General features: G+C 40.6%; 2 protein-coding genes across 3 annotated transcripts in view; one reads left to right on the top strand and one right to left on the bottom strand.

Annotated features, from left to right (window-relative positions):
- Nucleotides 1-1338: 1338 nt before the first annotated feature.
- On the top strand, nt 1339-2861 carry LOC148082523 (histone H2A.Z). The gene is made up of 5 exons (XM_087789726.1): nt 1339-1427; nt 1660-1737; nt 1873-1986; nt 2052-2181; nt 2305-2861. The coding sequence occupies exons 1-5, from the start codon at nt 1425-1427 to the stop codon at nt 2364-2366; spliced, it is 387 nt and encodes a 128-aa protein (XP_087645852.1). The 5' UTR covers nt 1339-1424; the 3' UTR covers nt 2367-2861.
- Nucleotides 2862-12801: 9940 nt separating this feature from the next.
- The window catches only part of mllt3 (MLLT3 super elongation complex subunit), a 28317-nt gene continuing 15637 nt past the window's right edge, over nt 12802-25481 (bottom strand). Inside the window, exons 6-14 of one of the 2 annotated variants that reach the window (XM_087789729.1) lie at nt 25272-25403; nt 22554-23111; nt 18970-19039; nt 17273-17323; nt 16636-16777; nt 15661-15757; nt 15500-15568; nt 15127-15198; nt 12802-14498 (exon numbers count right to left, since the gene is read on the bottom strand). In XM_087789729.1, coding sequence (XP_087645855.1) covers nt 14367-14498; nt 15127-15198; nt 15500-15568; nt 15661-15757; nt 16636-16777; nt 17273-17323; nt 18970-19039; nt 22554-23111; nt 25272-25403 — 1323 coding nt within the window. In that variant the 3' untranslated portion in view covers nt 12802-14366. The remainder of the gene's footprint in view (nt 14499-15126; nt 15199-15499; nt 15569-15660; nt 15758-16635; nt 16778-17272; nt 17324-18969; nt 19040-22553; nt 23112-25271; nt 25404-25481) is intronic. The other variant, XM_087789730.1, reaches the window with a different exon arrangement.

Here is a 25481-nt window from a genome sequence, read left to right on the forward strand (position 1 = left end):
ATAAGGTTATTTCCGTGCTGATCAATGGCTGAGTGAAAAAACAGCTAAATGTGGACAAAACTGAAACTCTGGTTATTTCTCATGATGATAAGGTTCCAGGGTTGAGTCAGTACTTGGATGACTTAGGCCAGTCTGTCAAACTGAGCCTGAGAAACCTGGGTGTTGTATTTGATAAAGACATGTCTCTTGTTCAACACTGCAGAAAACTGACCAGAAACTGTTTCCTTCAACTGAGAAAAATCTCTAAACTTAGGAAAATGTTATCACAACATGATCTTGAGCTTGTAATCCATGCGTTTGTTTCTTCTCTTCTGGACTTTTGTAACAGTTTGTTTTCATGTCTTAACAAGAAGGAGCTGTCTCGCCTGCAGTTGATTCAGAACTCTGCAGCGAGAATTCTAACCCGCTCTAGTAGAAGAACTCACATTTCTCCGATCCTTAAAACTCTTCACTGGCTTCCAGTTTCTTTCAGGATCAACTTTAAAATTCTGGTTCTTACTTTCAGATCTATTCATGGTCAGACTCCTCCTTACATCAGTGATCTGATCCAGCCTTACACCCCAGCTCGGGCTCTGAGGTCTGTGAATCAGAATCAGAATCAGAAAACCTTTATTAGTCCCGCGAGGGGAAATTCGGTTTAACAGCAGCAAGAGAAATGAAACACCCAGAAATAAAAACGAGAAATAAAATCAGAATGGATCAGAATCTACTGATGGTTCCTCGCACACGGTTCAGGACCAGAGGAGAGAAATCTTTTCAGGCTGTTGCTCCTAAGCTTTGGAACGATCTTCCTCTCCCTCTGTGTTTGATGATCTACTGACTCCTTTAAGAAACATCTTAAGACGTTTCTATTTGTTCAGGCTTTTCCTTGATTTTCTGGAACTCCTGTTGTGTTATCAGTTTTATCTTGATCTTTAAAATATATACTTTATTGAATATTGTTTTGATTGTTTAAGCGCTTTTTGACCCTGGTCTAGAAAAGCGCTATACAAATAAAAATTACTTACTTACTTACTTACTTATTTTCACATTATCAGTAAATGTCTGCATCAATTTATTTATACGTGGTATATGTTAAGTTATCTTTTGCCTGGATCTATTTCAGGACGTGAACAAAAGATAAACTTTGACGAGCTCAGGAGGTCAGTTTAAAGTACTACGTTACCCGCAGGCTCTTAACGTTTGAGTCGTTTTTCCCGCAATTTGAGAGTTCTCCTCGCCTATTGGTTCTTAGCGTCTGCCAAGAAATAAACAGTCGAATGTGATTGGCTGCCGCGGCCACGAAAGTTACCCGGATGTAAGCAGATTTGATATAACCGGACAATTGTAGGCGGGTCGTAGTTCAAACTAACAGCCCCTTATCGGCGGAGAAGCACACGCGATTGTTTTGCGGTCCCAGGGTTCGTTTTGGACGATTTTTAAAAATGGTAAGTTGTTCTTCCGTTTATCTAACTTGTTAACGCGGTCCCAGGACTGTATGGATGCTCGTACATTGAGTTTTTTTTTGTAGCTCAGATTAGCCTTCCGTGAGCTATGCTAACTAGCATGCTAAGTGGTTAGCGTTGTATCCGTTTGAAAAGCTAAAAACAGGCGGCAAACCTGTTATTGTGTTAACAAAGACGTGACGTTAATTTTTTGGCGAATGTTTATTTGTTGTAGGCCGGTGGAAAAGCAGGCAAGGACTCCGGAAAAACCAAGACGAAGGCTATTTCGCGCTCACAGAGAGCAGGCTTGCAGGTTCGTTCATTCATCGCTTCGCTTGTGCTAACATGCTAACAGCCGGACGAAGGTTATTGGCTTGTGGCCGACCCTCACCCACAGACCACTGAGTCTCCTTTGTCTCGCTCATGGTTTGTATTCCTGTCGCTGCAGTTCCCCGTGGGCCGTATCCACAGGCACCTCAAGTCCAGAACCACCAGCCACGGAAGAGTGGGAGCCACCGCCGCCGTCTACAGCGCTGCCATCCTCGAATACCTCACCGCTGAGGTAAGTCTGCCCTCCGGTCTACCTGTGTCTGCCAGGCTGTTCTTTTAAAACCCGGTTTCTCGCAGGTCCTGGAGTTGGCTGGAAATGCCTCTAAGGATCTTAAGGTGAAACGTATCACCCCTCGTCATTTACAGCTCGCCATTAGAGGAGACGAGGAGCTCGATTCTCTCATCAAAGCCACCATTGCTGGAGGAGGTAAAACTTTTTTCATGAAGATGTGCTTTAATTTCTCACAAACTTGTATTTTGATGCAACAGTTTCCTCACTTAGGATGGTATTTGTTGTTTGAAGTTGATCTACTCTTGTTCCTCTCCACAGGTGTGATCCCTCACATCCACAAGTCTCTGATCGGAAAGAAGGGCCAGCAGAAGACCGTATAACCTGAAGTGCTCTGGGCGTTCTTGCCATCTCAGGACGAAGTCTTTGCCGCGTGGTTTAATTGTCCCTGTAGATCATCTTTTAGGAGTTTTGTATGGTTGAACATTTACTCACTGGGGTATTTTTTAAAAGTGGCTTCAAAGAAGCTCATCTTTGTTTTGATTTTATTTTTCTTGCTGCAGTTTTGTCAACATGCTTATTGTGGCATTCCCATGTTCAGTTTGTTGCTTGAATAAAATCTCAGTCATTTGCAGATTTTCCTCAAATTTTACATCGTCATCAATTGGCCACTTCGGTGTGGAGCGTTAAATTGGTTAAAGTTGTTATGCCCAGTTTGGTAAAATGTGTGATTACATTATGTGAAGTTACTGGTATCCAAAAGTCTTGAGTCTGACATTTCATGACCAACTTTTGTTTAGCATGAGTTTGTGCGCATGTTTAGCATCAGTTGTAAATGGATGAAGGATTGTACTCTTAATAAAGACTACTGGCTGTCACCATGTCTGAGTGCCGTTTGAGAACTTACAAAAAACACCTGTTGTGTTAAACACCAGACTGACTTCAGTAGAAAATATTTGCATTGTCTTAAGTTTAATCCAAATGTTGTCATTACTCGGTCAGATATTGATCAGTACATGAAAATTGAAAACATTGCAACAGGTTAGACTTGACTCTAGGGTGGTCATTCTGTGATATGATTCATACTAAACCATTTTGTTTTTCACAATTGGAATGCAATCAACAATAGATCTCGCGCAGTTCCTAACTTTATGCACCAAAGCTCAGTGTAAATTCTAAAAAAAACCTTCAATAAGTCATACACCGTCGCACGTTAGATTTACAGAAACTGCATTTTCAGGTATATTCCTTTTTTTGCACTGCTGCTTCTTTCCAACCTACTTGTATTTCAAATTTCTTCACTAAATAGACCTTGTGCAAACATTTATTTTTGTTGGAAAACGTTTTGTAAAATGTATGCCCAAAAACATACAGAAGATTGGGAAGTTGGTGAAGGTATAAGTGTGTTTGAAGTTTCGTATATCTGTGTGCCCTGTGACATACTGGCGTCCTGCCTCTCGCCCGTAGAAGCTGGGATAGCCTACACCAATAAGATAAGTGGCAGAAAATGAAATTAAAGTTTATGGAACAAATTGTAACGTGATTTATGTGTAGCAGCTCATTTGGAAAAACTGCAAGCCTGCAAAAACTAAAAAATCATTTGCATTCAACATTGTGTGGATGCATAGAGGAAAAAAAGAACATCAATTTGAGTAATTTACAACTTCAATCAGCTGTTTTTAATTTCAATTACACAATTAGAGATAATCTAATCTATAAAGTGTTTAGCCTATTTAGATTTAGTAACATTTAGATGATGTTATCTGTTCAGTTGTTCAATCGTTTAGAGCTCACTGGCTGATGTTGTGCAAACTGTGTCAAGAGTGAGAAGATGGATTGCAAAACCCAAAAAACTGGTTATTCAGAGAGTCAGCTGATGGTACATGATTGCACAGCAACCTTTCATTCCATTCATTTTCCGAGCCGCTTAATCCCTAATGGGGTTCGTGGAGGCCTGGAGCCGATCCCAGTCCCTTTGGGCAAGAGGAGGGGGAGACCCTGGACAGGACAGCAGTCTGTCACAGGGCATACAGAGACTGACAACCATTCACACACACACACTATTACCTACGGACAATTCCCCCAAGTTCGACCTCTGTATGTTTTTGAACTGTGGGAGGAAACCGGAGTGCCTGGAGTAAACTCACGCTACACGGGGAGAACATACAAACTCCACACAGAAAGGTCACAAGTTTGCTCTCTCCCTACCTGGAAGCGAACTAGCAACCTTCTTAGCCACACCAACCTGTTTAATGTAAATAAAGTTTAAGTGGCAACTTTAACCTCAGATTTATATATATATATTATAAAATTAAGAGAAACTAAATTGATAGACCAGTGCATTTTTTTCTGAAGTCAGCATCTCCACATGTATGACAGCCATTCCATTCCAGCGTCTGTTTAATTCCAACACAAGCACACCTCATTCTGCTTAATGAAGTACTGATTACTGATCACCTGAACCAAATTTTTTAAAGGAGGAAAAGTATAAAAAACACTGCTGTGTTCATCACTATCTTGTTGCAACAGGACGAGCTGGATGGCAAAAACAGTGCTATTAGTACCTTCAAAATAATAACTATTGACCATGTTAAAAGAGTTGAAAAGAACAGTTTTGAGTGAGGAAAAGAAAGGTTCAATTCTGGCTTTACTGGCTGAGGGATATAGTGAGCGTCAGGTTGCTTCCATCCTTAACATTTCTAACACAGTGGTTCATAAGAACAAGGTCAAGCAGCAGACACTGGGGACAACAAAGCTACAGACCGGGAAACAACTCTCCACTGACCGGGATGACCGTCAACTTATTCGAATGTCACTCAGAAACCGTAGGATGACATCCAGTGACCTACAAAAAGAATGGCAAACTGCAGCTGGGGTGAAGTGCACAGCAAGAACACTTCGAAAAAGTCGTGTAAAGCTAGAAAAGAGCCCTTCATCAATGAGAAGCAAAGAAGAGCCTGAAGTTTGCAAACAACCAGAAGGATTGGACCGTCCAGGACTGGAGTAAGGTCATCTTCTCTGATGAGTCCAGTTTTCAGCTTTGCCCAACAACTGGTCGTCTGATGGTTGGACGGAGACCTGGAGAGGCCTACAAGCCACAATGTCTTGCACCTACTTTGAGGATCTGTGATGATCTGGGGGGGCTTCAGCAAAGCTGTAATTGGGCAGATCCGTCTTTGAATCAGGCCACATACAAAGTTGTCTTGGAAGAAAACTTGCTTCCTTCTGCTCTGACAATGTTCCTTACATTGTTTTTTCCAGCTGGACAACGCTCCATGCCACACAGCTAGGTCAGTCAAGGTGTGGATGAAGGACCACCAGATCCAAACCCTGTCATAGCCAGCCCAATCTCCAGACCTGAACCCCCTTGAAAACCTCTGGAATGTGATCAAGAGGAAGATGGATGGTCACAAGCCATCAAACAAAGCTGAGCTGCTTGAATTCTTACGCCAGGAGTGGAATAAAGTCACAAGAACAATGTGAAAGACCGGTGGAGAGCATGTCAAGACGCATGACAGCTGTGATTAAGAATCAGGGTTGTCCCACCAAATATTGATTTCTGAAAAAATGTTCATTTTACTCAAACACATACCTATAAGTAGTAAAATCAGAGAAACTGATAATTTTGAAGCAGTCTTATCATTTTTTCCAGAGCTATATATATATATATATATATATATATATGTGTGTGTGTGTATATGTACAGTATATAAACGTTTATAACAGCCATGTTAAAAAAAACTTTGTGTGGTGTTGGGTATCTATAATATCAAAATATAATACAGCTAAAATGTCTTAACTAGGGCATCTCAAGTGAACAAGTATAGAGGATCATAATCAGTCTGAGAAGATTTGAGATGAATGAAGTAGTCTTCAAAACACAAATAAATATTTATTAATATGGATGAATGATGACAGCTGGGTGGTCAGGAGAAATCATGACTAAAAAAGTAAATTAAAGAAAGTCCCGCTATTTGCCACATGGTGGCAACACAACTCCATGAACTTAAAGTTAACTTCCAGCCTACACTGTCAGTTTTGGTGAGCGTTTCTGGCATAACAATCGAAATAATGGGCAAGGTGATTTTACATTTGACATTGAATACATTTCTGCAGTATTAGAATTTACTGTTATTTCTGCATTGGAGACTTTTTTTCATTCCTTTGTTGACCTTCAAGAGCCTTTTCAGGGTTACATAGTGGAATTTAAAGCCTTATTAATGGGGTTGGTACCAGGTTATTTGCAGCTCTATTGAGAACCATATAATGAATGTTATAGCAGGAACCAACCAGTTCATTGAAGAAAAACGAGATCATTACTTTAGAAAAATGAGTATCAATCAGAAATTTGCCAAAAACTTGAATGATATACATTTTAAAATATAATTAATAACGTGGAAATTGCAGAGATTCATTGTTTAATGACAGCAGTCGTGTTTGTTTGTTAGCTACTTTTAAATATGTTATTATATAAACTGTATATTAGTGGGGGCTCCAGGGCTAATGAAAATCAGATGTGACGTTCAAAAACCATTAAAGAAACCTTAGACCTGGTTCACACGCAGCACCGAGGCAGGTCTCGCTGCCTTGTCCGAACCAATCAAACCCGCTGCTGAGCCTGAAGTCCTTAACTGGACAAATGAGGAGCTACCTGGGTGCTCCAGAAATAATGAGAGCGGTCATTAGTGAGGGGATCCACATGCTGCCCGAGTTCAAAGTTGATTATCTGGCGATGTTAGGCAACAATGCAGCGGTGGCTCCAGGACCGTCAGCACATACTCGGTCAATATTGAGACCGCATTCCAAAGACTGGCTCAGCTAGCTTTGTTCGGAAAGACCCCACAAACTCACTGCACTTGACCAGACAAAGGAATCTGATCCATGTGGTGATGATGTCGTCCTGAGGGGCAGCAGCTGGGGAGTGAACATGGGGTCGACCCAGGGCCGCATGGGTTCGTACATCTCTTGCCATCAACGGATACAGTTTTTAAAAGTGACTTTGGCAGAATGTATGTGTCCATGTCTTTGCTCCTAAACTCACTATAGTATCAGAATATGATAAAGATACTATTGTAACTATTTTATTATTATCATTGATAGTTATGCTATTATTATACTGCTGTCATGACTTATGGCAACATACATGTCCATTAAAACATAGGTCAGAGACACACAGTTTGAACTCTGATTTGAACTCAGGGGCGTCTAAACAGCTCAAAGGTTTCTCTTGATGTATACCCTCAAAGGTGAGATTGTGATTTGTGTGCGTTATTGTGTAATACCGATGTTAATGACACACACATTCTCTCGTTTCTCACTCGTGATCAAACGGAGTTCAAGAAAATACAAATCAAGGGGAACTACGAGGTCTTGCACTGACAATTTTTAATGGTTTCCAGAGTTGTGCGGGCCTGAAGGAAGCAGGAACAGCGAGCCAGCATCACTTCCTCTGCTTTAATTACAACCAAACCATGAAGCCCCCCCCCATCCTCAGCCCACTCTTATTTGACTTAATGGCCGAGCGGCGGCTCGACCCGAGGAAAAGCTGATTAGCACTTTGCTTTGACCACAGAACATCCATAAATCATTGCCAGGAAATCAGCTAAACGTGCTCATTTAAAAGAAGTTGGGCGAGCGATCAGCTGGACACACTTTGGATGTTGAGCGAGACTTTTGATCACGAGTCTGACGGATGTTGCGTCTAAATGAGTTTAATTCAAGTCACATTTTACTAGAGTCTAGAGTTGCACTTTATTTTACACGTCAAGGCGCTTAATCTTCTGTATTACCTTTTAACTTACACGTTATTAAAAAACTCTTAATAGTTTTAGTGGAAAACATTATTTGATTTCTCAACCAGGTGTTAGTTTCGAAGTAGGAGTATCGCGAATGTAGTGTTTATTCTGTTCATGTCAACTAGTGTAGCTCAAGTTAAAATCTAAAGTAATAATACAGCTGTAGCACGTGCTAACACACGGCAAAATGCTTTGGACGAGCAAATCGCTTATAGATTAAACACTATGTCAGGCTTATAATATTGTGGTTTACTAGCAAAATGCTTGGATTTTAAACAAGTTTACTAGAAATTTCCAGTTGATAATAATGCTGCTTGTTTTGCGTGAAAATTAGCTTAATGCTAAACATGCTGATTTCTAGGAAGAAGCAACTTATTTCGTACAAAGCTGACGCACAAACATGGAGAACCAGAACACCGACCTGCTCTAGTAGAAGAACTCACATCTCTCCGATCCTTAAAACTCTTCACTGCCTTCCAGTTTCTTTCAGGATCAACTTTAAAATTCTGGTTCTTACTTTCAGATCTATTCATGGTCAGGCTCCTCCTTACATCACTGATCTGATCCAGCCTTACACCCCAGCTCGGGCTCTGAGTTCTGTGGATCAGAATCTACTGATGGTTCCTGAACACGGTTCAGGACCAGAGGAGAGAAATCCTTCCAGACTGTTGCTCCTAAGCTTTGGAACGATCTTCCTCTCCCTCTGTGTTTGATGATCTACTGATTCCTTCAAGAAACATCTTAAGATGTTTTTATTTGTTCAGGCTTTTCCTTGATTTTCTGGAACTCCTGTTGTGTTATCAGTTTTATCTTGACCTTTAAAGTATATATTTTATTGAATATTGTTTTGATTGTTTAAGCGCTTTGTGACCCTGGTCTGGAAAAGCGCTATACAAATAAAATGACTTACTTACTTACAACCTGCAGTTTTTGGTCCTTTCTTTATTGGAAAAGCGCTCTACAAATATAAATTACTTACTTACTTTTTAAAAATTTCAAACATCTTTAAATAAAACCCCTAAATATGTTAAAGTTGCGAACAAACACGACCGCTTCCACTAAACATTTTCTCTCTGCAATTTACTCTGTATTGAATTTCAATTAAAAATAAATCAAGTTTTTCCAGGAGCTTCAGTGAATCTTTTATTGTTTCTCAGGCGAGCGCCGGAGCTGTCGCGGCAACAAAGGCGACATGATAACACTTGAAGCGGATGTGAAGAGGATTTGGAGGGTTTTCTTCTCCTCCTTGTTCAAGTTCACACGCAGGTCCGGACGGTGGCAGGTGGTTCCGAGGGGCTGAATAGAAGCGGGTCTAGACCATCCTCCTCCTGGTCCATCACACATGGCTAACTTATCAGAAGAATGAAGACGGCGAGCGCCACTGCCAGTAATCTCTGTCAGGGATGAGACTCTGTCCTTTCACTGGTTTTTTTCTTCTCACTTTCCCTTCTTTTCCACTGCTTTGCCATCGGGTTTTTCGTTTGGCATTGTCTGCACATGTGTGTGCGCACAGACGGGGTGGGCTGGCAGAGGTCACGGTCCAGTGGCCCGCCTGGATACATCAAGAGCAACAAAGACGGTGGGAGAAGCAGTGCCAAACCCCCCGAAATCAAAGAGCAGGTTTTCGGGATTGGGATCCGCTCCAAGAGCCTGGGCCCATTTTGGGGAAGTGCAGGAGGTCTGAGAGGATGTTGGAACAGGCCGACCCGCATCCGAGGAGGGCTCCGGGTTCACGTCTCATCCCTTCCCTGACCTCCATTTGAAGTCTGCTTGCTTTTGTTCTTTACATAACTTGATCTGATGTCTGAAGAGCTCATTGGTATGCATTGAGTCCGGGCTACGGGACCGGCCCGCCACCCAGAATTCCACAGTGAAGAGCACAGGAAGGTCGACACGATTAGCCATAGGGGAGAGAGGTGGGCACAGAAAGGAGGAGGAGGAGGAGCAGGAGGAGGACGAGGAGGAGGGTTGAATCAAAGCAGCAAATCAAAGACAGATGATAAGTGTCTTTGAGTTATTACGGATGGGATGACAATGGTCGCTGGTCAGGAGAGAGACCCTGTATGCTTTGGTGGTCCTCAGAAGTAAACCATCCAAAGAACACTTAAAATGATCAGCATGAAAGCGAAGGGTGAACGTTCTAGAAGACATTTAATTTTATTTATTTTTTAAATAATTTGCCAAAAGTAGACAAAACATTTTCATTAGTAGTTGAAATATACATTAACAAACTTTTACATTGAGAATGAGAACAAAAAGTAGCTTCACTGTATTAATGTGGCCAAGATGACGTCAAAGGAAAACTCCACAGACGTATAATGTGCAAAACTAACAAATTTATTTATTTATTATCCATTGCTAGTTCAACTCTAAATATAACTGTAGGGCTTTCATTTCACTGCTGCTGTTCTACACTTTGTGAGTATTTATTCTCCGTCCAACAGAGTCACTATTAAAATAAAATGCAATTACTTTGAGTAATCCTTATATAAAATACAATAAAATGATAATTAAGATTAATATTTTTTTTACTATGGCCTAAGTCATCCAAAATCGTTCTGCAGAAAGATATTATATTTTTGACATGTTAATGGATCAATGTCAGACTAATAATACTCTTAAATACTTGATTTTTTACTCCGTATTTTAAATATGAGCTCATGATTCTGAAACGCTTAGACTAATTTAGCAGAAAATCCTGTAGAATTAGTAAGAATATTAAGGTAAAAACATTTTACCTTGATCAATATTGTTTTTATCAACATACGGTGTGTGTTGTGTGTCATAATGGAGGTTCTGGGCTCCTCTAGAAAACTAACAGTACTTTCGAGCAAAGCCGTCATAAATCATTCATCTGAACATTTCCTTTTGGACAAGTTAGCCAAAAGTGTTGAGACGGCTGGAGAGACGGAATGCAAGAGAAAGCTTAGACTTTTCATCAACTACGAGCTTTAATGACTTCCTCGAGGTACTTTTTGACTGCCGTCCAGGGTCTCGGCGGGGGGCCGGCCTTTCTCCTCGGCTCTGGCCTCATGCCAGTGTGACAATCAACGTCTCTCCGTCTCTTCTGTGGGAGATTATTTCAAAGGTCTCCCCCTTTTTATTGGAGGAAATGGTATTTGGAGGCTCAAACAGGATGTCCTGCTGGCTCCCCTGGACTCCCGACTCCTCCTACACCCCTGTGGCCGCCATTCTTCAGTCTCTCCGAAGAAAACAGCTTCAATTAATCCAGAGGTCACTGCTGCCGCCTCCTTCTCTTGACTCTGCTGCTAAACTATTTGCAAAAGTTTGTTTAGGACTTTGAGGAAACTTCCTAGGGGAGTCTGGCAACGTTGTTCAGCAATTAAGACATTGGAATCGGGGGTTCTCTCAAAGTGTCCCGGAATGACCTGACTTTTTTATTTAAATGACATCACACCTCATTAAACATTATCATCCAAAGAGACTCACAATGATCGGAGGCTGAAACTATGAAACCAGACAATAGAGATACTCAAGTGATCCACGTGTCCTCTGATATCTGATGAAGAGTTGAGGTCCAGGTCTGATCCTGTGTCTGTCAGAGGTTAATCAGATCATCACAAAAAGTGCTGAAATAGTTGTGCGTCACTGTCTTGGCTGTGAAAGGAGAAGCCACAAGAGTTCAATCCTCAGAGAGTTTGTGTACACAGTGAAGTCCCACAGCGAGAGAGGAACTGGTTCAGATGCGTGACCCGGGGTTTGGGGTCAGGATATCAGCAGGGAAAGAGCCGAGTCAGGCACGCAGATGTGGGGTGACACAGCTGCAGGATGTCTCTCTCGGTTCAGGACTTCAGCCATGCTGGAAATGAATGAAACCACCGTCTCAAATCCAGAGCATACAAGTAGTTTGGTGGTCATGCAGACATGGCTGGACTAAGAATACAGCCGCCTCCACGTTTCGACCTGAACAACACCAGAGATTAATTTAGATTTTCCTTTTTCATAAACAGTGGATGATAAAAAAAATCATTTTAAAGGGGTAAATTATTAATATATTTTTTTAGAGTAGGTTTGTTGTTAATTTTCTACACCTCCTCAAATTTATTTTGCTCTCTAAGAAGAATCGGTTTGAAAGATATTCCAATGTTCTTACAAAATAGGTTATTTTTCTTGATTTAATAAATATTGTCATTATTTATTTCCTGACCGTTTCTGTGAAGAACCCCGAAATAGTAATTTATGTGTAACTGTAGTAATGTGGCCATCACAGGGAAACGCTTTAAACTGCTTTTATGTGGATTTAATTTTTTTTTAAATTAAACAATTTCTAGATTGAAAGGTTAGTTTTGTTTTAATATAATAAAATAACACTGTATCCAGAAAGATTGTATTTCCTTTACATTTTTTAAAAAACCTTTTTAACATTTTATTTACACATACACTTTGATTTTCCAATTCCAATAATTAAAAAATAAAATGGTCAAAATTCAATATCTTTAAATGTCTAGCCTTTAAACAAAATATTAAAATGTTTAATTGTAACACCAGAAAATAGCATTTTAATTAATTAATTAATTAATTTAAAAGGGTAAGCTTTTAGAAATATTGAATTTAGAAATTACTTTTTGACCAATATCAATCTTTATGCATGCAAAAATAACAAAACAAAATGAATAAAGAACATTTTAAAAGACAAATAGATAATAGAATAATTTATTTAATAAAAACAAATGTAACCTTGCAATACAAAAAATTATTGAACATATATATATATATATATATAGAATTAAGGCTTAAAGATAACATAAAAAGGGCACCGTACTTCCATAAAAGAAAGAGGGCACAGTAGAAAGAGTTATGGTAGTCACCATTTCAAATTAATTATTTTTTTAATGCAATACATACACACCGGTTTTTCATCTTCGTTTTATTACCTAGAAGTGAATAGAAAACCATTTTAACCCATAAAAAAAAGGTAAAAAACGAATGTCTCTTTAAGGCTTTTTTTCTTGCTAAGTTGAATACTTGAAGCTGGAAGTCAAAAAGAGACGACACGTTTAACAACTCATCATCTGTAAACCATACAGAATATTTATTGGATGTCCTCGAAATACACAAGAAACCATAAGACAGAAGGCAAAGAAAAAACCTGGCACGGTTACCCACCCTTGATCAAGTCAACATGGGACATTTGATGCTGATCCAACACCAGAAAGTCACACAAAATAAATTATGTTTTTTCTTGCACCAGATATATATAAAAAAAACGTCATCTTCTTGGTTCTTCAAAAAAGAAACATCACAAGGTGCAGATTTGTCGTTGCAATCATCAGAGAGCTGGGGTTTTGGCATCATCTGCTCCAGCAGGAACATTTTTTCATCGCGGGATGTGGGTTTATAAAACGTGGATCTGTGGGGGTCACTTTCAGCAGCATCAGCAGAACATGGTGAAGTAGAAAAGCTGTCGGGTGACGTCGCACCCGCAGCACTTAAAACCTTTAGACAGCTGGTCAGTCGTAGTGAGGCGAGAACATTCCCAGACTGAAGTCTAAAAGTTGCATGTGGTCGCCAGCGATGAGTAATGCCTGTCATGGACCTGGAACCCGGTGAATGACAACACGGACTCTCAAGAATCAGAAAAAGGATTGAACTAAAAACAACAACTTTGGCTTGAAAACAGCTCACGTGTCCTCAAGTCTTTCAGGATTGTAGTAACGTCAGGTTGTCCTCCCGCTCATGCAACAATGACTTCATCGTGATAGAAGTGGATCCCTTCGAGGACTGAGAGCACAAAGGCGGTTCTGTGCAAAAGTTTTTGAGTCGCCAGAAAAGTGCCACTGACTGTGATTGACAGTGAAGAAGGTCTTCTTTGATCGAGCCTCTTTTCTGTTGACTGGCAGCTGAACTCATTCACAAAAAGACTCATGATACTGTCAGAAAGACAAGCTCAACATTTAAGAAATGTTTGACTCCTTTATCATAATAACTAGAAGACATTTTAGGCGACTCTCTAGATGTCCACGACTCCGTCATAGATCCTTTAAACGTCGACTATTCTGAGGCACATGCTAGCAGAGAGAAGTTTTTGGTAAACCATTCACAAAACCAACAGTTTGGTGATTGAGATGCTGTCAACAGTTTTCTTGAGCTCACTGTACATTTCAAACTGTGATGATGTCGAGCACAAAACTGGACATGATTTCATTTCAACACGAGCTATAATCAGATTCCACTGATTTGACCTCAAAACATTCCACAGAACGACCTCTGCGACGGCAGGACTGTTTTCTGTTACCATGATTTGGTTCTAGAGTCGTGGGAACGGAGTCAGTGGTGAAGTGCTTTAACAAAGTACCGTTATGCTTTTTTCAATTCCACTCACACACGCAAGTTCAAATTCAATAAATAAGACTTTTAAGGCCACGCTGATCGTCAACGTACAAGCACATTCACTCGGAGCGGCGAGGTCACACACTCCCGCCGCTTCAATCTCGTCAAGTTTCCAGGGTTTTTGGGTCGTTTCCAGAGGGACAGTGCACTCCAAGCTCAGTCGCGTTGCATCCAAATGTTTTTTAGGAAACAAAAAAAAAAGTGAAATGGGATCCAGCAGCCAGCTGCTCAGAGCAATCACGATCGACCGGAGGCGTCCAAGTAACCCTGTAGTTTCCTAACTGTACTTCTGTCCAGGGAGCAAAGGTCAAAGTCAAAAGTGGTGTTGGTGATGTGGAAGTGGCCGGTCTCCTCGATGAGGTTGACGATCTGAGGAGAGACGAGGGTTTTCATCATCTAACCAGGAAGATATTCACGACAGCACCAACCGCAGGAGCTGGAACCGTCAGAATAGATCAAATCTAGATGACTTAAGGACATATGTTGTGCTGTCAATCAAATGTAGAAGTTAACCATGACTTTATGACCATTTCAGAGTCAATTTGCTACAAAAATGGAGTGCAGTCAAGTTTTACTGTATCATAAAACCGGCCGTCAGTGCAGCAGTTCATGTTCTGGCTGAGGAGAGCGTGACTTAATCATTGCCATCTTCCCCAAGAGGAAGTGGATCCGGCTGCTGAACCCGGCGAGATTAGTCTGATTACTATGAAAGCTCGGGCTGAAGACACGTGACGCCGGCTCTGTTTTCCTAGTCAACGTCTTGTTAGGCAGATGTTGGCAGCAGCTGCTAGTGAGATCCTTTGAGCAGTCATCTGATCTTTTTTTGTGAGGGTGGGGGGTGCAAGAGTTATAGGGGCTTGAGGGGGGGGCGAGGTTAACCAAATCATTAATTGGTTGCAGGTGAAGCCAGACTAGAGAGGACCAGCAACAGATCCCTGCTCCTCCACTGACAACACAATGACTATCTTGAAGCGGGAGAAGAGAAACGTCTGCTCACCTGCTGCAGTATGTGACCTTCTCTGAGCGTCATCAGTCTCTTGTGCAGCTCCACCAGCTCGTCCAGGTACGCCTGAGCACAGCAACACACACCTTCACTCACACACTGGTCGGAGGATCGCTTGATGAGACGCAGAAGCGGGTCAACAGGGCTTCGTGTGTTTTTTCAAGACATGCTGAGACAAATCTTGGCCAACAAGCCAGACATCTCAGTAATCAACCGCCTTTGTGAGCGCCGCCTCTCTGCTGCTACTCCGTCGCCATGGAGACGCTAGAGAGCCATCATTAATGAACCCAATTCATGTTGAGGGTCCTCACAACCATCTTTGTCATAGAAACGCACACACACACACACACACACTTTGAGTCGATACCTTGTCACAGTCCATAGACTTGCTCTTGTCCTGCTTCAGCTGCTTGTTGGGACTCTTCACCTCCACCACCTGAGAATCGTCAAAATATTACATCAAATCTTTATCCATTTTTAATCGTAGGCTACACAAAAACAACCGCACACGCTGGAGTAACAACTCACCTGGGTATTAGTAGTCATCAATATGGGCGGGGCTTCGTGGCGAGGGGGTATGGAAGGGGACGAGCTGTCACTCTCACTGCCGTCACTCAGGGCCACTCTGGTCAACGTCAGAGGTGTTTATTGGCATTAGTACCTCAGTATAACGATACAGAGGGAAATATACAATATATTGCGAAATAGTAGGAACAAGGATACATTCCTAGTATTGTCGACTACTTGTCTTTGGCAATATTTACAGACAATTGTGACCCTTCGCTCTTTCATTTGTGTTGAAATCAAAATATGTCCAAACATCAGCTTTAAAAGCATTTGGAGTTGCCTGTATCCTCTTGTCCTCAGTCATCGCTGGGATCTTTAGGCATTTTATTGTCCCTGTAGTAACATCTAGAGGCCGGAAGTTTAATTGCAACTCAGAAATGAACAAAAGGAGTAAATATTTGCATGGTAATTGTAAACAACAATTATTTAATCTGATTCACAGTTTATTAAAATACAAAAAATAAACAAACTATGATAAATAACAAAATTGTCCCAAAAATCAAATCACTTAAAAAAGCATCCATTCATCTTTTTTTAATTTGTTTTGTGCCTTTGAATATCGATACAGTATTTTGGAAAATAAATATTGCAATCTTTAAGTGTGTCAATTTAAGTGTGTGTATTTTCTAAGAGCACAACTGCCCAAATCAAGCTCAGTTTTGCCCTTTTTAAGTTGTGCGACTTAAAGTTGTTCTTAACAAGCAAGTCATATTATTCAATAATGAGTCAGCATTCACAGAACCAGAGTAAGAGAATATACTTTTTTTTTTTACTTTTTCAAAAAGTTTTTCCTGGCACACATTCAGTCATTCTTTTGGTAAAAAAACAACAAAAACAGTTCAGGTCAATCCTTTTGAAATCAGAACATTGTTGACTTGTCAACAGAAAATGCACAGAAGAATGCTGACATGATACATTTCTGCTGCGTCTACTGACCTCCGTTGGTGATGATGTGTGAGGTGTGTGTGTGTCGCTCGCTCGCCGTCAGAGTCCATGTCGTGGTCCTCATCCTCCTCAGAGTCGTCTTCGTTGTCGTCAGAGTGCAGATCACGCATGACCGACTGCAGAGGGCCCAGAACTGTCACCAAAACAAAGACGCACAGTTAAAGGTCTCTGAAGGATCAGGCCACGTCTTTATTGATGATGCCGCTAGAGCCGGACCAGGACCCACGGTACCTGGGAAGAACTACTCAAACACAGAAACCTCAAAAAGTTCCCTTAAATGGTTGTCTTTGTGATTTCTGAGAAAGAATTGAGATTTTTCGAGTCTTGTAATAGTTTTTTTCTGTCAACATGCAGCTGTGATTTGTTTCTTTCACGTGATGGATCCTGTGGATGTGTACCACACCAGCTTCAGTCCACCATCAGAGCAGAGAAATCTTTAGTCAAAGTAGTACAAGTCATCATGTCCATGTCAGTAGAGACGAGTCGGTGCTGGAAACCGTGTTATCTCAAGGTAATGTTATTGGCGGGATGAATCTGTGACTATGATGCATGTTGCGTTCACTACAACATGTGGTCGAATAAGATCCATGCACAGGTGAGTCTCAGGAGGTCCCGTGAGGACGGTTACCTGTGTGTGTGGTGGCAGGAAGAGGCGTCTTCCTGATGATGAAGTCCACCACTGCACCCAGAGAGAAGATACCATTACACACACGGGCAACACACACTCATGTGTGGCTAAGAAAGAGCTCTTTGGCTCCGGGACTTAAAGTCTGTGGTGTTCGACTGTCATGTGATCTGCAGGTACGACTAGTAAAACCATAGAAAACAAGAAAACTAAAATCCACACCTGATAATGGGGGTGGGGAGGTTGGCAGAAAATAAATGGAAGCCAACTAATCGCTTTTAAATAAGAAATGTTGGAGGCAGTCAACCAAATATTTGTCTTTAGTTCTCAAGGAAAGTTGAGACATTAAATGCAAAAGGAACCGTGCTCGTGCTCAGACAAGAGAGGCAAGAGGTCTGACCTGTTAGGGAAGCTAAACGCAAGCAGACCAATTCAACAAGAAGCCTGGTTAACCAACAACATACCAGACTGGGCTTCAAGAGAGACAGCCTACAGTTCTGCAATGAAGCCTTGTGCAACTGAAACATGTAACTAACGGTTTTAAAACAAGGCTACTGTTCGATTTGTAGGCGCATAGCTGACTCTATTAACTAGTTTTATTACTTTCATATATAATTTAATGTTAAGTGCAGACAGTATTTAGTCCCTTTTTAGGCCTGGGGTAAAACAAGAAAAATAATAATAATAATTTACAAATGTTGCTGACAGCAAATGTTTCTTTTCTCCATATTTATTGGAAAACCTAACTTCAAATAATATATTGAGATTTCCTTTTCTTCTCAAAATTCTTATATGTTAATATTTACACATTTTATTCAGTTTGTTTTTAATGATAAATATTTAAATAAAATGGAAAATGAAGAAAAAAGAACTTTATAAAAGAACAATTGTAGCTTCTTTCTACAATATTCATTTCTACAATTCATTTTATTCAAAGTATTTAATCAACGTAGAAAATGTTATTGCCTACATGTGCGTAAGAGTTTGGACAATCATTCCAATAATAACCATGACAGAAGGTTATTAAACACACGAGGTTGGTCCACTTAAGTGACGCAGTTTAAAAAGAATCTCACAACATGTTCTCAAGACAAGCATTTAAAGAGGAGTCCACAGGGCAGATCCGGGCAAGAGCGAGACATGATGTCCCTGCTTTTTTTCAGACTTCGAAGCTGTTATTTCCAGTGTTGTAAACACAACAAAGTATGTGCATAGGAGTTTTTGTGGTGTCAGTACAGAACAAAAGAATGTAATTAGAATACACACAAAAAAAGCAAATGGAAAACAGAACTAAGCAGCAAGGCAACCTTCATGTATAATCCTTCAGACAGATACGACCCTCGTCTATTTAACAGTAAAAGAAAAGTTTGATCACATAAAGATATTGAACAACTCACTTCAACATTTTCATTATTTTACTTCTTTCATTTTAATTTCAAGCAGAACCAAAGCTTTTTTAGCAGCATCACTGTCAACTTCACGATGGATTTATATTTGACTTGACACATTTCCTAGCTTTTATTCAAACTACATTATAAATCAGTAGCTGTCTGAACAAAATGACTCTGGTTCTATTCACATCATTCAGTGCTGAAGCCCAGCAGGAATAAATGGTATCAGATGACGAAATCTTGTCACCCGACCACACTGGCCGAGCTAAGTGTTATCGGAGGTTGTGAGCGTTTTCTTGGGGTTGTTACCTTGTCGTTTGTGCTGCGAGGAGGTGAATCCTGAACTGGAGCTAGAGCTGGCTGGACTTGGCTGCTCGGACTGGTCCAAAACAAGAGAGAAAAAAAAAGGTTAGAGGTCAATATACATGAAAAAGAAGATGGAGACAAAAGATAATGAAGTAAATTGATCACTCAAAGAGGCTTGAATCGTTCCTTTTACAACCACAAGGAGGCAGCAACCATCCAAGATGAACAGGTCTAACTTATTATAAACTAATAAATATTTGATTATTAACCGATTTATGGTTGGGACTAGTTATACGATACTATAAGTGGAAACCGGACAACAAAGGAATGCGGCAAAAGTGTCTCATTGCCAAGCGTCTCATCAGGATACACAGGAAAGCGAAATCTCTCGCCAGACAGACCGATTCGAGAAAAGAAGGTGCAGCGAAAAAACAGAGGCGCTCATGAACAAGAGTGGTGAGAAGAACCGTAGGAGAAAGAGAGAAGAAGTGGAGGACAAAAGGCAGAGAAGCTTCAATGACAACAAACAACACACAGCTGGTCTGTTGGTTTATGGGACAGCTTCTTTAGAGCACCATAAATCTTCACACTAGTCTTTTTTAGAGCTTTTGTCCCGCTCTGCTCAAAGGAACCCCCTTCAAAGACAATAAATAGCCTTTAGTTACAGTTCGCAGCCATAAATCGAGTTTTGCTCTCCTACTTCTAGCACAAAGAAGAAGAACTGAAGTGCTTGTTTTATTTTGACCCAACAAATAAATAAATAAAAAGGTCTCAGTTGGTATGGAGTGCGTAGGTGATCTTGTTTGAATCAGCAGGGGTTGCACAAACACAGAGACTCCTTTTTAGTCTGAAAGTGTCTTGCTTGACGCCGCACATTCACCCACATAAGAAGAAACATAAATCTGCCGCAGTTTTGAATTCAGGCCTTTTCATGAGACACTCAACAATTCCAACAACCTTGAAATCCTAGTGGGAGGCATTTGAATATTTGGACAAAAGAACATCCCGAGAGCCCAAAACGTGTACCTTCAAAGTTTAACAGAGATCACTTCATTATGTTGAGTGCCAATTGCAAAACATTTAATTTCCCATTACAATGCTACATTTATCAAGTAAAAAAAAAATGAAACCATCCAATAAGCTTAAGATCAAAAGAGGTGGTATGTGTGTGGATTCAATGAGTGGGTGCCAGCAGAGGAACTGTGTCCAGCAAGGGAATCTGCAGCTGGAGGAAGATGTTCTGAAGACACTTTTTTTCTAGCTGAACATGTGCAAAGGGTTAGTTCACCCAAATCCCCAAGTATAAAAAGGGAAAGACAAATAGAAAACAATTATTGATTACAGTCATTATTGCAGTATTACCAGCACACATGCGTTTAATCTTCAGACTCGGTAAACCGACACATCAAACGCATACAGTGGTCAAATCGCTGAGTGTGCGACCCACATCCACAGCGAGAAGAAGTTCTCGTGCGAACTCAGCAGGTCGTTTTCCCTTTATGTCATCACCTACTCTACATTTCTTCCCTGCTGCTGCTTCGGGCCCCGCGCTCCCTGGAAACACCGCAGATCAAACATGTGGTCGTATGAGAAATGAAAGCGGCGCTCGGGCTCTGCCGGGCCACCAGGGTTGACTGCCTGGTGAGAATCAAACACCTGGCATTTGTCACACTACATCCCCTTTACAACCAGCCCAGAGCCAAAGTTCCTGCACTGGATGACTTAAAAGGCCCCTTAGACAGTGCACAAAGAGAAATCACGTTCTGCCCGGACAAGAACAGAACATGCTGGGTTTGAAACCTTTTCTGCCACACATGTCCTTTGAAAATCTGGAGGGATTTAAGGGGAGCCGAGTGCTTTTCACTGTTGCCTCCCTTTTCTCCTCAGGTGCTATAAAACCATAAATCCTTCTTGTCTACTATTTGGCTTCAACACACCCCTTTTTTATGAGGAGGACCTTTAGCCAGCAAGCGTGGACCAGGCGGTCAGACGTCAAACCTTTTAAGTCCCACTCCCCACACTTTTTCCCATTTCAGGTCCATGCTAACAAAGCTCCTCCAACAACCACAGCTCATACACGTCTATTTAAAAAGCAAATCATACACACACGTCTGATTATTTAACCTTCCCAGCTGGAGACCAGACAATTGTTAAAGATCTGCTTCTTCAAGGCAATTCGTTTTTACTGCCTTCCACACCCAGAAGTGACCATCAACCAAACCACCCACTGAAGGGACAGCTGTAAGAAACATCAGGAGCGTTGGATGTCGCTGGACACAGCATCCAGTGATGTTGCTCGACTCATCACTGAAGCAGTCGCGACACTATATGGTTTCCATGTGTGGAGTCGGCTCTAGTTTACACAGAGAACCAACGGTAAAAAAAGCTAAACATGGATGTAATAGTCAAGAAAAAATATTTTCAATGTACTAAGTACCAATGACAAAACATTTTTTTTTTTTTTTTTACACAGTACCGATTATGCTTCTTTTCCTCATTGGTTTTTAGAGATAACTGACGGAGCAATGAGAAGGTGACTGGCTTCAAATGTACCCGCTTTCAAAAAGCAGAAAAATGACAAGTTAGATGTTGAGTTTAAATAGTTTTTTTCTGCATTAAAAAGTAACATATATTCATTTAAATTATTTGTATTATTGTGGTACAAAATAGGTTTTGAGAATTGTTTTGGTAATGACTTTTAATTATCCTGATATTTTGACAACCCTGACTAACTCTTCACTGGCTTCCAGTTTCTTTCAGGATCAACTTTAAAATTCTGGTTCTTACTTTCAGAACTATTCATGGTCAGGCTCCTCCTTACATCACTGATCTGATCCAGCCTTACACCCCAGCTCGGGCTCTGAGGTCTGTGGATCAGAATCTACTTATGGTTCCACGCACACGACTCAGGACCAGAGGAGAGAAATCTTTCCAGGCTGTTGCTCCTAAGCTTTGGAACGATCTTCCTCTCCCTCTGTGTTTGATGATCTACTGACTCCTTCAAGAAACATCTTAAGACGTTTCTATTTGTTCAGGCTTTTCCTTGATTTTCTGGAACTCCTGTGTTGTTCTCAGTATTATCTTGATCTTTAAAGTGTATCTACTTTTTTGAGTATTGCTTTGTTTGTTTAAGCGCTTTGTGACCCTGGTCTGGAAAAGCGCTATATAAATAAATATTACTTACTTACTTACTAAATTTAAAACTAAACATTCTTTTGTACTGTACAATTCATGGACATTTGCATGATAATTTGTGAATTAACAAAATGGAAAAAAAATGTATCGAACAAAGAATCATTAATGTTCACAAGTAGATTAACTGGTCATCAGCCGGTATTTATTTTTCTATACAAAAAACAACATTAAAAGAATTATAGAGAGCAGTACAGTAAAAGGAAACCGGTTTCAAGAATGAAGTTTTCCATTTATACGGAAAGCAAGTTTTATTCAACTCTGTAAATGTTCTAACTAACTAATTATAATACTAACAATAATATAGCTAAAAAACATCTTGATTCATCCAGGGACATGAATAGTTTGATTCACTGATTCAGAGAGACAGTACTTTAAAAACAGAATCTACTTACATCTGATTTGTTGGACTCCATGTCAGAATCATTGGGGTCCATCCGCTCCTGGAATTGGGGCAGTGCTGACAGTTTCCTGCGTTCAGCCTCGTCACATTCTTGTCGCAGTTTATTCATCTGCAATCGCTCCTTTAGTAGTTTCTTCTCAGCATTCAAATCGGACCCTGTTGTCGGCTTCCCTGGTACATCCACAATTCCCTTTTTACGTTTTTTGGTTAAATGGTCTTCCCCATCTGGTGCAGACACTCGTTTGTTCTGCACCTGCCCGGGGTTTCCCCCTTCAGTCCGATGCTCCTTGGACAAGTACTTGGGTTCCTTAAAGCCCATCTTAGGATTACTATCTTTGAGCGGCTGGTTCTCTTTGGGTTTCCTCGATGGGTCTTTTGGGGGTTTGCTGGATTCCCAGCTCGAGTCTCTGAAGGCACTTTTTGGCTCTTTTAGGTCTTTTGGCGGCTTCTCTTTGTGGTCCTTTGAGGGTTTGTGGAGTTTGGAGAAGCTGCTGTTTGTGCTTGTGGTGGCTGTGGTGAGAAGGGCCGTTCCACTTCCTTTGGAACCTTCCTGTGGGCAAATTGAAACCATTAGAGGTCGTCTTTCCTGGCTCATCTTTAAGGTATTACTTGGTGCAGGTTTTGAAAAGCAGTAAAAAAAAACTTGTAAAGTAAATCATTGAAAAGTCTAGCAACATGTCCATCACGCCAATATGACACAATCCTCACTTTGTTTTATCATTGAGCAAAAAAGATGGGAGTAGATCAGTGAAACTAGACTTTCATGTTCAGCAAAAAGAAGGTGACAATGTAACTCAATTACTCTACCAGACACCAACCTCCCTTGAAAGGACAAAACATTGTTTGATCTCATTATACAGGAGCAATCCTTCTTGACCTGTGGTACCCAGAGGGGTAACGGGGGATTTTCCCCAGCTACACTTTCTTACCCTCCAAAGTAGAGTCAAGGATCAAGTGGAGAAAGAAAGACATGTAGGTCTGTGATGACAGACATGTGTCTGTGGCTCTCACTTGTAGCTTCCCTGTCAATATGTCATCGATGCCTTAAAATCATTAACGCCGTCTAGACGAGGGGGTGCGTTACAACCAAACACCTTTAAAACCTTTTATTTTGTCTATCCGTTAGTGACCGTGAGGACGTAAAAACATCAGGGTCATTCAGCTCCCCTCTCAGCGGCAGCATGAAACAAGTTTAGTGCCTTCGAAGGCAACGTCGTTCACTTACTGAACTTATTAAACAGCGTCGAAAGTACTGCAGTGATCTAAAGTGTGGGCTGCTCAAACCTTTTTCCAAAGATGGCATTTGACCACATAGACGTCAAAACAAGTGGGAGCCAAACGGTTCGATTATACCAAGAGTTACCTCATTAAGAACTCCAAAATAAAATCATCTATATCTTCAACCAGTTCAACAGCAAACTGATCACATCTTTAGTGACAGGAAAACAGGAATTAGCATTGACACTCAGCATCACTTTGTGGTGTTTTAATTTGACTCAAGAGATCTTGGCATAAATATCGTGTTTTGCATTAAGGCAGTTATGTTTTTAAAATTTTAAATGTGTATTTATTTCTATTTTTGAATAATATACGTATGTCATGAGAGCATGGGCCACCCTTCTCTGGACTTTTCTTAACTACAATAGCATGTAGCTTTTGACATGGGCAACACAATACATAATGTCATATTTCAGTCATGATAAGGAGCTCTTTTGACATAACAGCATAGAGTCAGAAATGTTTTGAGAACACTAGATGGTTTCTGATTGGATGATCCTTTTATTCAAACATACATTTTATATACTCATTTATGTACTTACTAAGTTACTTTTCTTATTTTATTCACATTCGTTTTGTGCATTTTTGCGGACAACAAAATAAATGGCTGTGTTGTGTTTACAACACTGTCAATGAACATGTTGGTTCTGTATATGCTGCCCAGAGGCAACTGTGGCTTAATAATAATGTCCTTATGCAAATAAAAAGCAGATCGTCCTTTGGGAATGTTGACATTTTCATCATGAATTTGCGTTAATGTCTATTAATAGCATTTGTTTTCTGTGATTTATGCTGCCCGTTGTCCAGATTGTCATTTCAGGTCAAGATCAACCTGCTCACAAAATTAAAAAAGTCACAGAACTGTCTTTAACAGTATGTGCTAACATTTAATTAAGTAGTTAATTGATAATTCAGTGAAGCCAATTTTCTAGCATCACATAGCGAAGTAAAGTTCTAAACAATGAAGAACTAGCCGAGAACAACTGCGTGCCTGTGTATGTGTGACCTCCGGCTCCAGAAGTAATTCATCAAACACACTGTGTTTAGACAGGAGAGCATTTCCATGTGAAACGGGCCTCTGCTAACCTGCGTCTAAAATGACACCATTTAAGGGACTAAAAATAACACAAAATGGAAACAACATGTCAGGTATTGACATACATGATAAAGTAGGAGATAGTGGATGAAGCTCCTTACACACTCCAGTAACACACTACTGTCTCATATTGACTAAATTACTTCTGACTGCCAACTTTGAAACACTGAGCTTAAGTCAGCGTCTTTGAAAGTTTGTAGACGGCCGACGTCTTTGAACCTGCCAAGTATGTGGAGGATTATGTTCCACAGACTTTAAAGAGGTTAAAAGTTTCAGGGGGAAGCGGGGCGGGGCTGTGATGTTTAGCTCCGGGCTGTACCTGGAAACCACACTGACCTTTGATGCCCCCTGGAAGCTTTTGCTCTTTCTGGGATCAGAGAAGTTGGATGTGAGTGAGTTGTTGGGGAGAGATGGCAGCTTTAGATGCTGGCCAAAGAGAGAGGTTGATCCTTCCTGCATCACCATCACCTGTTGGTCACAATTTGTACATTTGTGTAGTGTTTTATACAGGAATGTCAGTAAATGCATAAACATTCTTGTAAACAA

This window comes from Callionymus lyra, chromosome 4 (assembly GCF_982586985.1).
Source record: "Callionymus lyra chromosome 4, fCalLyr1.hap1.1, whole genome shotgun sequence".
Lineage (NCBI taxonomy): Eukaryota > Metazoa > Chordata > Actinopteri > Syngnathiformes > Callionymidae > Callionymus > Callionymus lyra.

Bases quoted from the DNA above. Each gene is read 5' to 3' on its own strand.
- LOC148082523 (XM_087789726.1), top strand. The intron at 1,738-1,872 runs GTTCGTTCATTC...CTGTCGCTGCAG, and splicing joins CACAGAGAGCAGGCTTGCAG to TTCCCCGTGGGCCGTATCCA. The intron at 1,987-2,051 runs GTAAGTCTGCCC...GGTTTCTCGCAG, and splicing joins TCGAATACCTCACCGCTGAG to GTCCTGGAGTTGGCTGGAAA.